The following is a 13,023-nucleotide window of genomic DNA, read 5'->3' as shown; positions in this document are numbered from 1 at the left end:
ATGTAGGGAGGCACTTTTTTCATGCTAGTTCCTACAAAAAAAGCAGCTGCATTTCACTCTCAGCTTTTAGGTGGGGGTCAGGTAACCACAGAGAAGGTGGCTATCCTTGAGTCAAGGACACACATTTGCCTCCCAAAACCTGAGCACAACACAGCCTTGATTAAGTCAGCCCAGGCTTAGCTAACTCCAGGCACAATCCCATGCATGTTTACACAGAAAAAAGTCTCCCAGTTGTAAGCATGCATAGGATTGTGCTCCAAGTCAAACGAACTTAAGATTTGGGAAAAGGAGAAATGGAATGTATTCTTCTTAGCGGCAGCAAACATTTTTAAAAGAAAAAAGGCAAAGGGAGAGGGGATGAGAGGACTTGCTGTGGGACAAAACAAAAGATTGGCTTTGGAATTGCAAAATGCTTCCCTGACCTTATGAAACTTTATGCCCTCACTTCTGCCAATAGAAAAGCTGCACCTAGCAGCTTCAGCCAGCTGGACTGAACATATTCATATTGGCATCAGCATGAGTTACAACACATCTGCTTTTATGCATCCATGCACTGAAAAACATGAGAACTAAGGCTGCAATTGCATAGATGTTTATGAGGAAGTAAATCCTTCTGAACTCAGTGGAACTTTCTTGTGGGCAAACATTTACTGCCATATTTTTAGGCTGCTTTTCCTCCAGAAGGCTTTCAAAGCTGCTTACAAAGTAAAAACATAATAAAAATGAAAAATGAAACATACAGATAAAAAATAACTACCAGAGAGCAGAAAACCAACATTAAATTGTAAAATTACAATAAACCAGGGAAGCAAAAATAATTCAAAACTGTAGGCCTGACAAAAAGGAACCATCTTTACAAAATGTTGGAAAGCTTATACTGTGGTGGCCATACAGATTTCTAGGGGAAGGGAGTTACACAAGCTAGGTGCTGCTACTGTTTAGGATTATAAAAGGGTCTCACATCTACACAGGGTTGGTCCTACCATGAAATGACAAGCAGGTGCTTCAGGCATCCTCTCCCAAAGGCAGTGCCATTTTTCTGCCTACAAGCTCCCCATCTGTTTCATCTTTTGCTTTAGATTCAAAAATGTGTAAGGCCCTCACGCTGCATTACCTAGATCTTTGCTGCTGGATGTGGCATTCAAACTGAATGTTTCCCATAACTGTTTAGATACAGCTTGTGCTCTACCTACATTCCACCACCACCACCACCACCACCACCACCCCTTCCTGTAACCCATTACCCATCACAATCTTTACGTTAAGTGGAGTTCTGCTTTCTCTCCTCTGTGCTGCTGTTTTTAAACCAAAGTGTCTGGAGAAAAGCAGCAGGTGGGGAGAGGTTGTTTAACTCTTCGTATTCCTGTCCTTTTCCAGCTCAAGATCAAGTTGTGTGAGAAAGGAGACCCTATACCTTTCCCCACTGTGGGAGAAAAGGTAGCTTGGAGAGGATTTTAGGAAGGATAGGAAGGGAAGGGTTAAATAGCTCCTTCCACCTGTTCTTCTTTTAGTCAGGGTGCTCCCAGGTGAGATTTTTAGGGCATCTCTACACCAGCCTAAAATCCTGCATTTAAAACAGGGCTTTCTGCTTCCATTTTAAATACAGGACCACGACTCCCTTTTTCATGTGCTTCCTTCTCCCTCACCCGTTCCCCCTCCTTCTCCCTGTATCCGAGTCTTCCATTATCACTGATCTCACTCCTCTTCTTGCCGCTTTTCCCCTTTTCACGGAGGAAACTGAAGCAGAGCACAACTGGTTAATTTGATAGCTCATTATCTGCGATCTATTTAAAAATGGTACAAAGGGCATTTAGTACAGGATACCCTGAGCGATCATGGCGTCATGTAAAAGAGACGGCAAACTTCCGTGAAGGAGCAATCTCAATCGCAGGATAAAAGCAATGTGCAGGTTGAGCATGGAAGCCAGGTAAGACAGAGATAACATGTTTGTATCCAAGGAGCGGCAGGCAAGAACAAGAAAACGAAACTCCTGCAGCTTGAGCTGTACTTGTATTGATCCTGGGAAAGAGAAACTTACTCCTCAGTTGGTCAGAGCTCTAGTAGTGAGTCAGAAGACAGAAGTTATCTTGAACAAGCAGCTGGTATTAATCCCTCTGAAGCTAACACCAATTCAGTTCTTCCTAACAGCTCTCCTAGCAATAAAGAATTGCAAGACACGGCAATGGAAGCACCAACAGAGACCAGCTACAGAAAGAAAGTAGAGGATATCATTCTGAAGGCCTTGGACCTGCATGAGGAAGCAGAAAAGCTCTGCAGTAGGTATAGAGAGAAGATCCAAGCTACTCTGAAAGCTTTAACGTCCTTTCGAGAGGAAGTGGCAATGGAATTCAAGGAGCTGCATGACTTCTTATATAGTAAGGAGTCATCTGTCATGGGCAAAATAGACCAAGAGGAAAAGGATCTACACTTCCTAGAGAACAAGCTGATGGATGTGGCTGCGACAGCATCCTCTGCTCTGGAGCTGGCAGACAATTTCATTGAAGCCAATAGTATCAATGAATACTTAACAGAAATGGCTGAGAGTCAGGTGGAGCATCTAAGGAGACAGCTGACCACACACAGCAAAGAGTTGAGATTCTGTGGGCCAGATGTGCTATGCAGCCCTCCCCTAAAGTATTCCATTTGCAGGCAGATGCTAATGAGCATCGCATATTCTGCACTGGAGGAACTCACCCTTGACGTCAACAGCGCACATTCTCACCTGGTTGTTTCTGCAGACTTAAAATCAGTCAAGCTGAGTCCATACTGCCAGGCAGTTCCAAAGAGTCCATGGCGTTTCCAACCCTGCCTCTACGTCCTCTGCTCCCAGGGTTTCCAGTCAGGCAAGCATTACTGGGAAGTGAGTGTTGGACAGAAAACCAACTGGGTGCTTGGGGTAGCCAGCTGCCATGTCATACGCCATGGAATGGAAAATCTGACTCCCCAAAATGGCTACTGGGTCCTCAGAAAAGCACCTGGAGACCAATTCTATGCCCTGAGCTCAACCCCAGTTCTTCTGGCTCCCAGCCATAGTCCCTCAAGAATTGGAGTGTTCCTAGACTATGAAAATGGCAAGGTCCAGTTTTACAGTGTGGAGAACATGGTGAAAATCTGCACCATCACAGGTGACTTTCAAGAGATGCTCTATCCCTTCTTCTGTCCTGGCTTGGTACTTTCTGAAGAGGATTACTGTCCTCTTACAATACATAATTAAAGGAAAGAACAAATGGATAACTTTTTTTCTTTTGGGGAAGAAAGCCTTTGGCATTCCTTTGTGGAAAGACTGGGTATAAAAGTATTAAATAAATAGTATGGGAATAGCATACCAGTGTTGTCTTCTTTGGATGAAGTAAACGGGAGAGAATCCTCCAGAAAAGTATCTAGGGGCGCAATCCTATGTTTAGACAGAAAAATGTCCTACAATGCTCAACAACTCTCCAGCTAGCCATGCTGGCTGGGGAATGCTGGGAGTTGTAGGGCTTTTTTTCTGTCTAAACCTGCATAGGATTGCACCCTTAAGAGGTTTCCCTTTGATAAAGGCCTGTGTCAAAACATGTTGGGAATTCAATTGGTGCAGCTGTTCCTTTTTTAAAATTTTAGTTTCCAATCTTACAGCTGTTTTTCCTGGTCCCTATTGGTATTGTGGGCAACTTGTGGCCCCCCAGATGTTGCCAGCCTGTGAGTTTACTTGCCCTCATTCAGACATCTCTAGTGTTGGTCTCCCATGGAACTTTTGTTGTTCAAATGGTCGTAAACCTGTAAAGTTTACATGTCATTCCACACGGTCACTTCTGTTTGTTTCGTATTACTGGTGCAGAGCAGTCCAATACATGTTTACTGGTATAAATGCTGGTGTAATAGTGGTAACACATAGGTATACTGGCATAATTACTGGTATAATATAGCAGTCCTATACACGTTTAGTGTTACGCCCCACTGTGTTTGATGGATTTTATGACCAGGTAAATGTGCGCCAGGTTACAGTGCGATCCTATTGTGTATGTGTACTCAGAAGCGAAGAGCCACTTCCAGGGTTCAGTCAGGTTTCCTCCCAGGGGAGCGTGTACAGGATAGTGCATAGCAGTGTGTATAGGGCTGAAGCCTTAGAGAGCATGTCAACTGCCCCCCCCCGCCGGCCTACAGGGTGGGGTCCTGGGGAGTGCTGGCAAAGGCCACTGGGAGAAGGGGCAGAGGAACTGCAGTGACCAGCTGAGCGGGGGTGGGGTTGGGGCATTTGTGAGGAGCGGGTGAGATGCGGGCCCTCCTGGTGGGGGGGAGAGATGCGGGCCCTCCTGGTGGGGGGGAGAGATGCGGGCCCTCCTGGTGGGGGGGGGATGCGGGCCCTCCTGGTGGGGAGGTGAGATGCGGGCCCTCCTGGTGGGGGGGGGATGCGGGCCCTCCTGGTGGGGGGGTGAGATGCGGGCCCTCCTGGTGGGGGGGGGATGCGGGCCCTCCTGGTGGGGGGGGAGAGATGCGGGCCCTCCTGGGGGGGCGGCCCTCGAGGCACCTCTGTGACTCGTGCGCGCGGCATGTGGGGCGGGGGGCCCTTGTGTGGGGGCTGCGTAAAGCGGGGGGGAGGCCGCGCCGTGTCCGGGCCGTGTCCGCAGCGGAGCGGGCGCTCTTCGAGGAGCCCCTGAAGGGGCGCGGCGGGGCGCCTCCCTGAGGGAAGCGGGGCGCACAGCGGAGGCTGCGCTTCCCGCCCAGAGTCGCCAGGGGGCGCCGGAACGCATGGAGGCGGGCGCCGGGGGAGAGGCGGCGGCGGCCTGAGGGAGCGCGAGACGCATCGGGGGGAAAGGGCCCGCGCGCCCTTCTCGCGAGAGCCGGGCGCCGCCGCCGAAACGGGAAGCGCCGCCCCTCCCCGCGCGGGAGGCTGCCGGGAACGGAAGTCCGCCTGCGTCCTCGGCGGCGCGGCGCGGCGCGGCTGAGGGACGGCGAGGGGAGCGGGGCCGGCGGAGAGGGGGCGCGATGAGCGACGGGTCTGGGGAGCCCGCCGCCGAGGCCCCGCCCGCCGCCGGGAGCGGGGTCCGGCTCACGGTGGAATACTGGTGAGAGGGGGAGGGGGGCTTCCGCGGCGGCCGCGCCCGCCTCCCGGCCACGCCCACTTCCCAGGCTCCGCCCGCCGAGCCGCAGGCCCCGCCCCTGTCCCCGGGCCCCTGTCATGCTCCCCGGGGCCCCGGACTTTGCGTTGCTCCCTGCGGTTTTGGCGTTTCACCTGTTTCGCATTGTTTTGCCTTGTGCTCTTTGGCTTAACTTCTGCGAGCCGCCCAGGGAGCTTCGGCCATTGGGCGGCATAGGATTGAAATAAATAAATAAAATAAAATTCCCCCCCCCCATAGCCGAAGCTCTCCGAGCGGTTCCCCCCCTTGGCTGCGCCCATGTTTGTTTATTTACTTCTTAACTTATTTATGTACATCATTTGTGTGCCGCCCCGCATCTGAGCAGGTTCTGGAGCGGTGGCCCGCAAGAGATAAAAGGAGCAGAAGACAAAAAGAGTTAAACGTGATATGGAAATTATTCTTCTCAAAAAACAACCCGCACAGAGAGTGCCCATCAAACTGAGGCTGGTCGGCCAAGGAAGGCTTCCGGGAAAAGAGGTGTTTTCAGGGGGCACCGAAAATGGCCCGGTGTTGGCGCCAGCCTGATCTCCAGAGGCAGGGAGTTCCACAGGACAGGAGCCACCACACTGAAGGCTCCTTTCTGGGCAGACTCCAGTCAGGCCGTAGGTCCATGTTGGGATTAGATCCCTTTGTGTTTAGCCACACCTGCCTCAGCGTTGTGTGTTTACACTGTTTCCTTTTAAGGTTGCCTCGTTTCTGCTCCTAGCAGGGTGGGGTTGATTGCATTAGATTAGTGTACTGATCGGCAGATGCAGTGCTTCATAGGCTAAAAGCAAAAAAGAAAGGCCCCTGTGCCAAGCCGCTTACAAAGCAAATCTTAGTAGTGGGGGAAGATGACCAAGGGATTTGGTTCCCCCACCGCAGTAACTATTCAGGTCAGTTTTTATTCTGGAGTTGCTAAGTGTGCTGAGGCTCAGCAGGCTTAGAAACTAAGGGGTGGTGCTGGGCAGATTGGGGTGTGGTGCTGGGCAGACGTCAGACTGTAGTACAGGCTGGTAAGGGCAGAGGCTGGCTCCTGCATCACCACAGGAAGAGCCTGCCCATGCCTGGTACTTGGGTGAAAGGAAGACTGACAGTGGGGAGGGGAAGCAAATGTCAAAATCTCCCCAAGCCAAGCAAAGAATAGCTTAATAACATCAGAAGGGTCCTGCTGGGTCAGACCAGAAGCCCAGAGTGGCAGACCAGAGGACTCTGGATATGAGTGCAATAGCACCCTCCCATGCGTCCCCCCAGAAATACTGCCTCTGATACCGGAGGTAGCATACAGCCATCATGACCAGTAGTCACTGATAGTCCTATCCTCCAAGAACTTGTCTAATCACCTTTTAAAGCCATCCAAGTTGGCTGCTGTTACTATGTCTTGCAGTAGTGAATTCCGTAGTTGTAACTATGCACTGTGTGAAGAAGCCCTTCCTTTTATCTGTCCTGAATCTTTGGCCATTCAGCTTCATAGGATGACCCCGGGTTGTAGTATCTACGTTTAACATCTACATGAAGCCCCTGTGAGAGGTCATTCAGAGTTTAGAGTAAAGTGACACCAATATGGTGATGACACCCAGCTGTATTGTTCTTTGTCACGTAACACCAAGGAAGAGTCTAAACCCTTGAACGTTGCCTGGGTTCAAGAGTGGGCTCGATGAGGGTGAACAAGCTGAAGTTAAGCCCAGACACACTGGAGGTGTTGGTCAGTAGAAAGCCTGATTTGAGGATTGGGATTCAACCTGTTCTGGAAGGGCCTGCACTCCCCCAAAGGATTAGGTCCATAGCTTGGGAGTGCTCCTTGATCCTGTGCTGTCCCTGGATCTTCAACTGGCAGTGGTGACAAGGAGTGCATTTGCACAATTATGCTTGGTGTGCCAGCCACGACCCTTCCTGAATTGGTCTGACTTGACAACAGTCATCCATTCCTTGGTTACATCATGTTTAGGCTATTGCAACGTGGGGCAACCCTTGAAGAGTGTCCAGAAGCTTCAGTTGGTGCAAAATGCAGCAGCTAGGCTGCTAACCAGCACATGGTACTGGGAACATATTACACCTGTCCTGGAAGGTTTGCACTGGTTGCCAATAGCTTTCTGGGCACAATTCAAGGTGTTAGTTTTAACCCTTAAAGCCCTAAACGGCTTATGACCTGGCTTTCTAAGGGATTCTGTGTCTTACTGTGGACCTGCCCGAGTATTAAGATCTGCCGGACCGTTTGTTGGGCAGATGTGAAAGGACTTTCTCCTGTGTTGCCCCCAAAGTGTGGAATGCACTCCCTCGATAATTACAATTGGCTCCCATTCTTGGCCTTTAGAAAGGATGCATCTTTTCAATTTAGCCTTTTAAAATGTGCTGTTTTTAACATTTTAATCTTTTTATTATACTTTTATTTTATTGTTCTAAATTTTTATTGTTTTAAATTGTTGTATACCGCCTTGATGGCTTTTTAGCAGATAAGGTGGTAAATTAATAATAATAGGAATAATAAATAGTATCAGGAGATGGGAAGAAAAACTTGTCCCTCTTGATCTTGGCCATTTACCCTGAGATTTTACTTCTTCCTTTGGAGATGCTGAGAAGAAGGTGGAAACACTGAAACTTCAGATCAGACCTGACAACCATACTTTACTCAGCACTGTCCTGTTATGGAGGGATGCTTGCTGTTTGCATGCAACCACTGATCCTATAGAACAGGGGCAGTACCAAACTGCATGTTTGTACCTCCCTTAAAGACCAACCTTGTATGAACAGATCAATCTTTTTAGTACTGCCTTTAAACAAAAAAGGAAGTGGTCACATACACACACTGAATACTTTATCTCTGCTAGTCCCCAATGAAATTCACAAATTCTCCCTTAAGTCATGTCACCTTCATTTTCCATTTGACACCCTGACCAAATTTCTCTTCCCAGCAAGCCTTGTGGCTTTGAGTCTGCTTACCTGGAGCTGGCCAGTGCAGTAAAAGAAGAATATCCTGAAGTGGAGATTGAATCCCGGCTTGGGGGGACAGGTATGGTATCTGAGACACTCCCAGCATCTAGCAAAACATTCATAGTGTGATGAAATAAACACCTTGCCCAACATTGCTGTGATGTTAACATGAGGATTGTGAAACATGCTGTATATCGGGAGTGAGGAAATGCCATTCTGGGGTTGATGTGGCCCACAGAGCTTCTGGATCTGGCCTGCTGCCTCCCCTCCTCAGCCTCGAAATTGCCACACAGCAATTGGACTTCGAATAAAAGCTCTCCTTCAGGCAAATGGGACCTTTTTATCCCTTAGCCGAATTGCTGTAGGGGTAGTAGCTGGGGAAGGAAGAGCAAACCCTGCCCTCTCTGCATGCTGTGACCCCCCCTCTGAATTGCCTTTCGTGGCAGTTAGGCTCCCATGTGCGAGATAGTGGTGGGGAGCGGGGAGAGAGAACAAGCGGGGAGAGAAGTAGGGCAGAAAGAACATGGGTGGCCCCATTGCCAGCTCTGGTCCCTGAGAGATTTTGCAGCCCTCCGCATGGAAAAGGTTCACCATCCTGTTGAATATGGAAAAGCCTTATAAGCATGGCTTATAAGTTCTATAGGAATGTTTTGGTCCTGTTGGTACTGTGTTCCATTTAGTAGAGGCAGCAGGCCGAATCTGACTGGATCTACCTTCCGATGGTGGTTTTCAAACTTTCAATCTTGAGGAAGCTTTTTCTGCACGGACTTGTCTGCTGAGGAGCCCCCTGCATGCCTCCCGTGGAACCTGTGTGGTGTAGAGGGTTTGAGGGAAGTGTGTTCTGAGTTCATATGAAGCACTGGTGAAGCCCCTTGAGCGTCGCTGATCTGCGTGTGCATCCTGGAACACACCCGGCCCTTCTCTGGGATTGCTCAGTAGCACCGGGCACACTGTCTTTCAGATAACTTTGTTCCCCTTACTAGCTTTCTCATGGAGAAACCTCTGGGAAGGGTCTGAAGAACTCCGGGCTCCCAAGGAGCACAGGATGAGAACCACTGGCCTAGGACCGCCCCTCCGGCGGCGGCTGGAGTTGAGAGTTTTGTAGCTAGCGAGATGTCAGGATTGCTTTAGCCCCCACTTCACCTCTAAGCCCAAACACCCGCGAGAGGCTTCAGTCTACAGCTTTTAATCCGTTACTTCACAGGGTCATACAGATGCAAATTCTCAGTGACTCTCGGTCTACAAAGGAATGTCTTCAGGGGATTCTAATGGAAGTGACTAGCCTAACTTAAGCTGGGGAGGTCACTCTCTTCTCCTGAGGCTTCCAAGCGCAGCTTTTCACACAAGGCCAGTCGGGTAGATGGTCTACGTTCCGCCCCAGCCTTCTCTCTCTTTGCCTGTGTCTGGCGTTTATTAGGTCAGACTCCCCAGACCCCACCTCCTCCTGTTCACTGCCTCTCACCAGGGGGTGGGGGGTGAAGAGGGCCCTCATCCTCAGCCAGCTGGACGTTTGTAACCTGGGAAGCCGGCCTACTCATATCTGGACTAGCCTGGGAAAACACCTCCCCCATGTCTGGCCGTTCTCCTTCAGAACCTGAACTGCTATCCCACTCCCTGTGCTCAGAAATACCCCTGACACAAGGGGGGTGGCCAGCTGAAGGGAGGTGGCTGGCCTTCTCTGCTGCCCTCTGGCGTGGCTCACTTCCGAGTGTGTAGTCTGCACCTTCTTGTCTTTCACGGCCACCCAGGCTGGGGTCAAGGGTAGGCATGGCTGGGCACCTGCTGAGGGCCCCGTGTGGACATTGCTCCTCCTCCTCACCATCGCAGCCTCCTTGTTTGCCTGCCTCTCGCTCTGGCCCAGACAAGGGTGGTGGTGGGGAGGGAGCGGAGCAGCAGAACCCACGGCCGGCCTGCTCCCTGGCCCTCTGCCTGTCAAGCAGGTGGCAGCCACGAGAGAGAGAGGCTGATGAGCAGCAGCAACAGGGCAATGGGGGTGGGAAGGCAGGGGCCCCGAGGGAGGGGCCCCAAGGGTGTCTTGCCCAAGCACCCTCGAAACCTGCAGCCAGCACTGAGGGCCACACAGCACGATGCTGTTGCCTTTGCTTTGGGGTACTCTGTAACCTGGACTGCATGGGTTGATATCTGGGCGGAGAGACCCTGATGGGGGAGGGGGGATGAATTTGGCCTGGGCATGCTGGGAGCTGCTGTGACGCTGGGGCTAGACTTGACGAGAGCAGGGTTTTTCTGGTGCTGTGTTCCTCCTCATGGCACGCTGCGTTTCTTCTTTCAGGTACTTTTGAAATAGAAATAAATGGCCAGCTGATCTTCTCCAAACTCGAGAATGGAGGATTTCCGTATGAGAAAGATGTACGTATTCCCGCCGCCCCCCACAGCCCCTTGAGTCAGCCATCAGGGAGGGAGCTTGCGAGTCCATGGGCAACAGTTGCTCTGTGGTAATCCCCCGAGCCCGAGATGCCAGTGGTCAGCCCTTCCTCAGGAGTATCTCATTACCCAAGGATATTTTTGTGGTCCAAAATGGAGGCAAGCTGTGTCTCCTCAACCTGGTCCAAGTTAAGAGCAGCCATAGCGTCTGCTTTTCTCTTTCTAACCTTTAAAATGCTTAAAACAGTCACCTGGAAGATTCTTTTCTTTATTGGAGGACAGCTTTTGCCTGAAGATTTGCCAAGAGTTCGAGTATTATAAGTGGGGTGGTTATAAGAGTTGGAGTGTCATAACTGCTTAAAAGGCAGATGATGGATTCATTAAATTTAAGTAGCTTTGCATGTTACGAAAACAGGTGCTGATATAATAAAAACAACTTCTCATTAGTTAGAAAGTAAGGGCATCTTTCATATTTGATTTGGGGGAGGGATCCCTATTACCCCAACGCCCCAGAAGCAAAGTAGCCTTAAAAGAATAAACCAAATGTGCCCTTGACTCACCAGGTAAAATCGGGCCCACCATTTAATAAATTATAGTTGGTTGATCTTGTGCTAAAGCATGCAGCCTTTGTTACAAATTACTCTGGTTTTTAGAGTTGCGGTGAAGGAGGGCGTGTGTGTGTGTGTGGGGGGGTATTTTCTGATCGACTGTCGTCTGTGCCTGAATGTACCCTTGCCATTCAGAAGCATAGACAGGCCCTTGGCCAGTACCAGGAGAACTCCGGCTTCTTGCTTCCTCTCTCCTCCTGCAGCTCGTCGAAGCCATCCGGAAGGCTAGCAACGGGGAGCCGCTTGAGAAGATCAACAGGAGCCGCCCGCCTTGCGTCATCCTTTAGTCGTCTCTCTCTGGTCTACTTCTTTCAGTCCTCCACCTGTGCACCCCTCAGTTCTAGCCATCCTTGCCTCCACTGCCAACTCCAGGTGTAATTACCTTGCTAAGTGGGGACACAGAAGGGATGTCAAGACAACCTGAGTTGCTTGTGTGCAAAGAGCCTTCTAAGCAAGAACCTGAGCCGCTTCGCGGAAGTAAGGAGAACAGGGTGCTTGTTAAATACATTGGGTCAGTCAGCCTTTCTCCTGAAGGGGAATCCACTTTGGAGCCCCCCCATCCTAATTTCTAGAGACTAGAATGGATTTTAACGTCTCTGTCCTCATCTCTACTCACGAGGGTAGAGCCTTATTCCCCCCCACCCTACTTTTTTTAGAATTAGGTTCTTTCTCCTGACTTTGGTGGTTCATTCTGGGACTTCACGTGTCACCTTCTTCTCCTACTCCTGATGCTCCTTTAACCAGGAGCCAGGTTGAGTGAGTGTCTCGACCTGTCCTCAGGACTGAACTGCTGGAGTAAAGCTTGTTGAGAAGGCTAGATGCCATCACTGTATAGATAGGATTGATGCTGTGGAGGAAGTTCTGAAGGATGACACATACCTTCAACCCACTCTTGTGGACCAGCATTCTTAAACTAGTGCTCCAGAGTGGGAAACTTGCTGTCCAAACAACACGAGTGAAAATTTATCACAGCAGTGCTGCAGGTATATTTCCCATCCATGCCCTAAATGTGGCTTTAAAGTGTAGGCTTCCCTGAAGGTCCTTAAATTTTCATTGTTAAGCCATGCCCACGGTAACCAGTATGATGATGTTGCAGCATGGGATGGGTGGAGCATCCTGTAATCTCACCTGTTCCCCACTGCATGTCTTCCTGCCTCGTTGTGCAGGTTATTGTCACAGTAGCTATAGGAGCAGGGAACAGCACTAGCAACAGACAGGACTTGCAAGGGACCATCCTATGAAGAAACCTTCCCTAACCTGGTGCCTTTTAGATATTTTAGACTATAACTTCCAGGATTCCTGACCAGTGGTCATGCTGGCTGCGATTGATGGGAGCTGAAGTCTGCATCAGGTTGGGGAAGGCTGCCAGAGGGGTGTCACCAAGCCAGACCGGGATATTTGGGCAAAGGAGAGGATTGGACTAAACACAGAGCTTCGACCTGTTAGCAGTCCACCAGTCCTGCATTTGTGTGCTGCATAAAGTGCCCTTGCCATCTTTTTTTTTAAAGACTAGCATGAAACCTAGAGCAGTTCCAAATAGGCCAGTGATTTGGGAAGAACCTTACTCTTCGAAGCTTTTTGTCAGCAATTATCGTGATGTATATCTGAACTGCGGGTACTTCAAAAAAAAAATGTATTCGGCCATATCGTTCTGCATCACAGGCGTCATCCAGCCAAACATTAAACTTTTTCAAGTCCCGCTGGTTTCAAGAGTGATGCGTGAGCTTAATTCCCCCAGTGCAATTCTGGAACTGGAAGTGTTTCATTCGGGCTGGATTGCACGCACGCACCCTTCAGAAATAACCACTGCTCCCTTCTAGAGACCATCCTTAGATTGAACAGCAGACCCACATCTCTTCCTTTAAGTAGAGCCTTCCCCAACTTGGTGCCCTCCAGATGTGTTTGACTACAGCACCCACACCCAGCACAGACATTTTGGGCATGCTGGCTGAGGACAGGGGTTGTCAGCCCCCAACACATTTGGAGGGTGCCAGGTTGGGGAAGGC

At 50.1% G+C, this 13,023-nt stretch overlaps 1 protein-coding gene across 7 annotated transcripts; it reads left to right on the top strand.

The window, feature by feature from the left end:
* The first annotated feature begins 1,812 nt into the window (after window positions 1-1,812).
* MIEN1 (migration and invasion enhancer 1) lies at window positions 1,813-12,721 on the top strand. Of its 7 annotated transcripts, none has more exons than XR_014783801.1 (4): window positions 1,813-3,125; window positions 8,009-8,106; window positions 10,318-10,394; window positions 11,221-12,721. XR_014783801.1 is itself a non-coding variant. In XM_084804525.1 (4 exons), the coding sequence occupies exons 1-4, from the start codon at window positions 1,902-1,904 to the stop codon at window positions 11,302-11,304; spliced, it is 285 nt and encodes a 94-aa protein (XP_084660651.1). In that variant the 5' UTR covers window positions 1,813-1,901; the 3' UTR covers window positions 11,305-12,721. The 7 variants fall into 7 exon arrangements, 6 of the variants coding, with proteins under 6 accessions (XP_084660651.1, XP_084660647.1, XP_084660648.1 ...); XM_084804525.1 differs by having other exon boundaries at window positions 1,813-1,927; XM_084804524.1 differs by lacking the exon at window positions 1,813-3,125 and adding an exon at window positions 4,876-5,045.
* The last annotated feature ends 302 nt before the right edge of the window (window positions 12,722-13,023 follow it).

This window comes from Heloderma suspectum, chromosome 6 (assembly GCF_057233095.1).
Source record: "Heloderma suspectum isolate Gila_16-S chromosome 6, 16-S_ref, whole genome shotgun sequence".
Lineage (NCBI taxonomy): Eukaryota > Metazoa > Chordata > Lepidosauria > Squamata > Helodermatidae > Heloderma > Heloderma suspectum.
The sequence above is the reverse complement of the archived record's forward strand: the minus strand, read 5'-3'. Positions and strand labels throughout refer to the sequence as shown.

Excerpts from the sequence above, each read along its gene's own strand:
- MIEN1 (XM_084804520.1), top strand. The coding sequence starts at position 2,183 with ATGGAAGCACCAACAGAGACCAGCTACAGAAAGAAAGTAGAGGATATC. Across the intron at positions 3,126-10,317 it reads GAAAATCTGCACCATCACAG|GTACTTTTGAAATAGAAATA; the intron begins GTGACTTTCAAG and ends TTCTTCTTTCAG.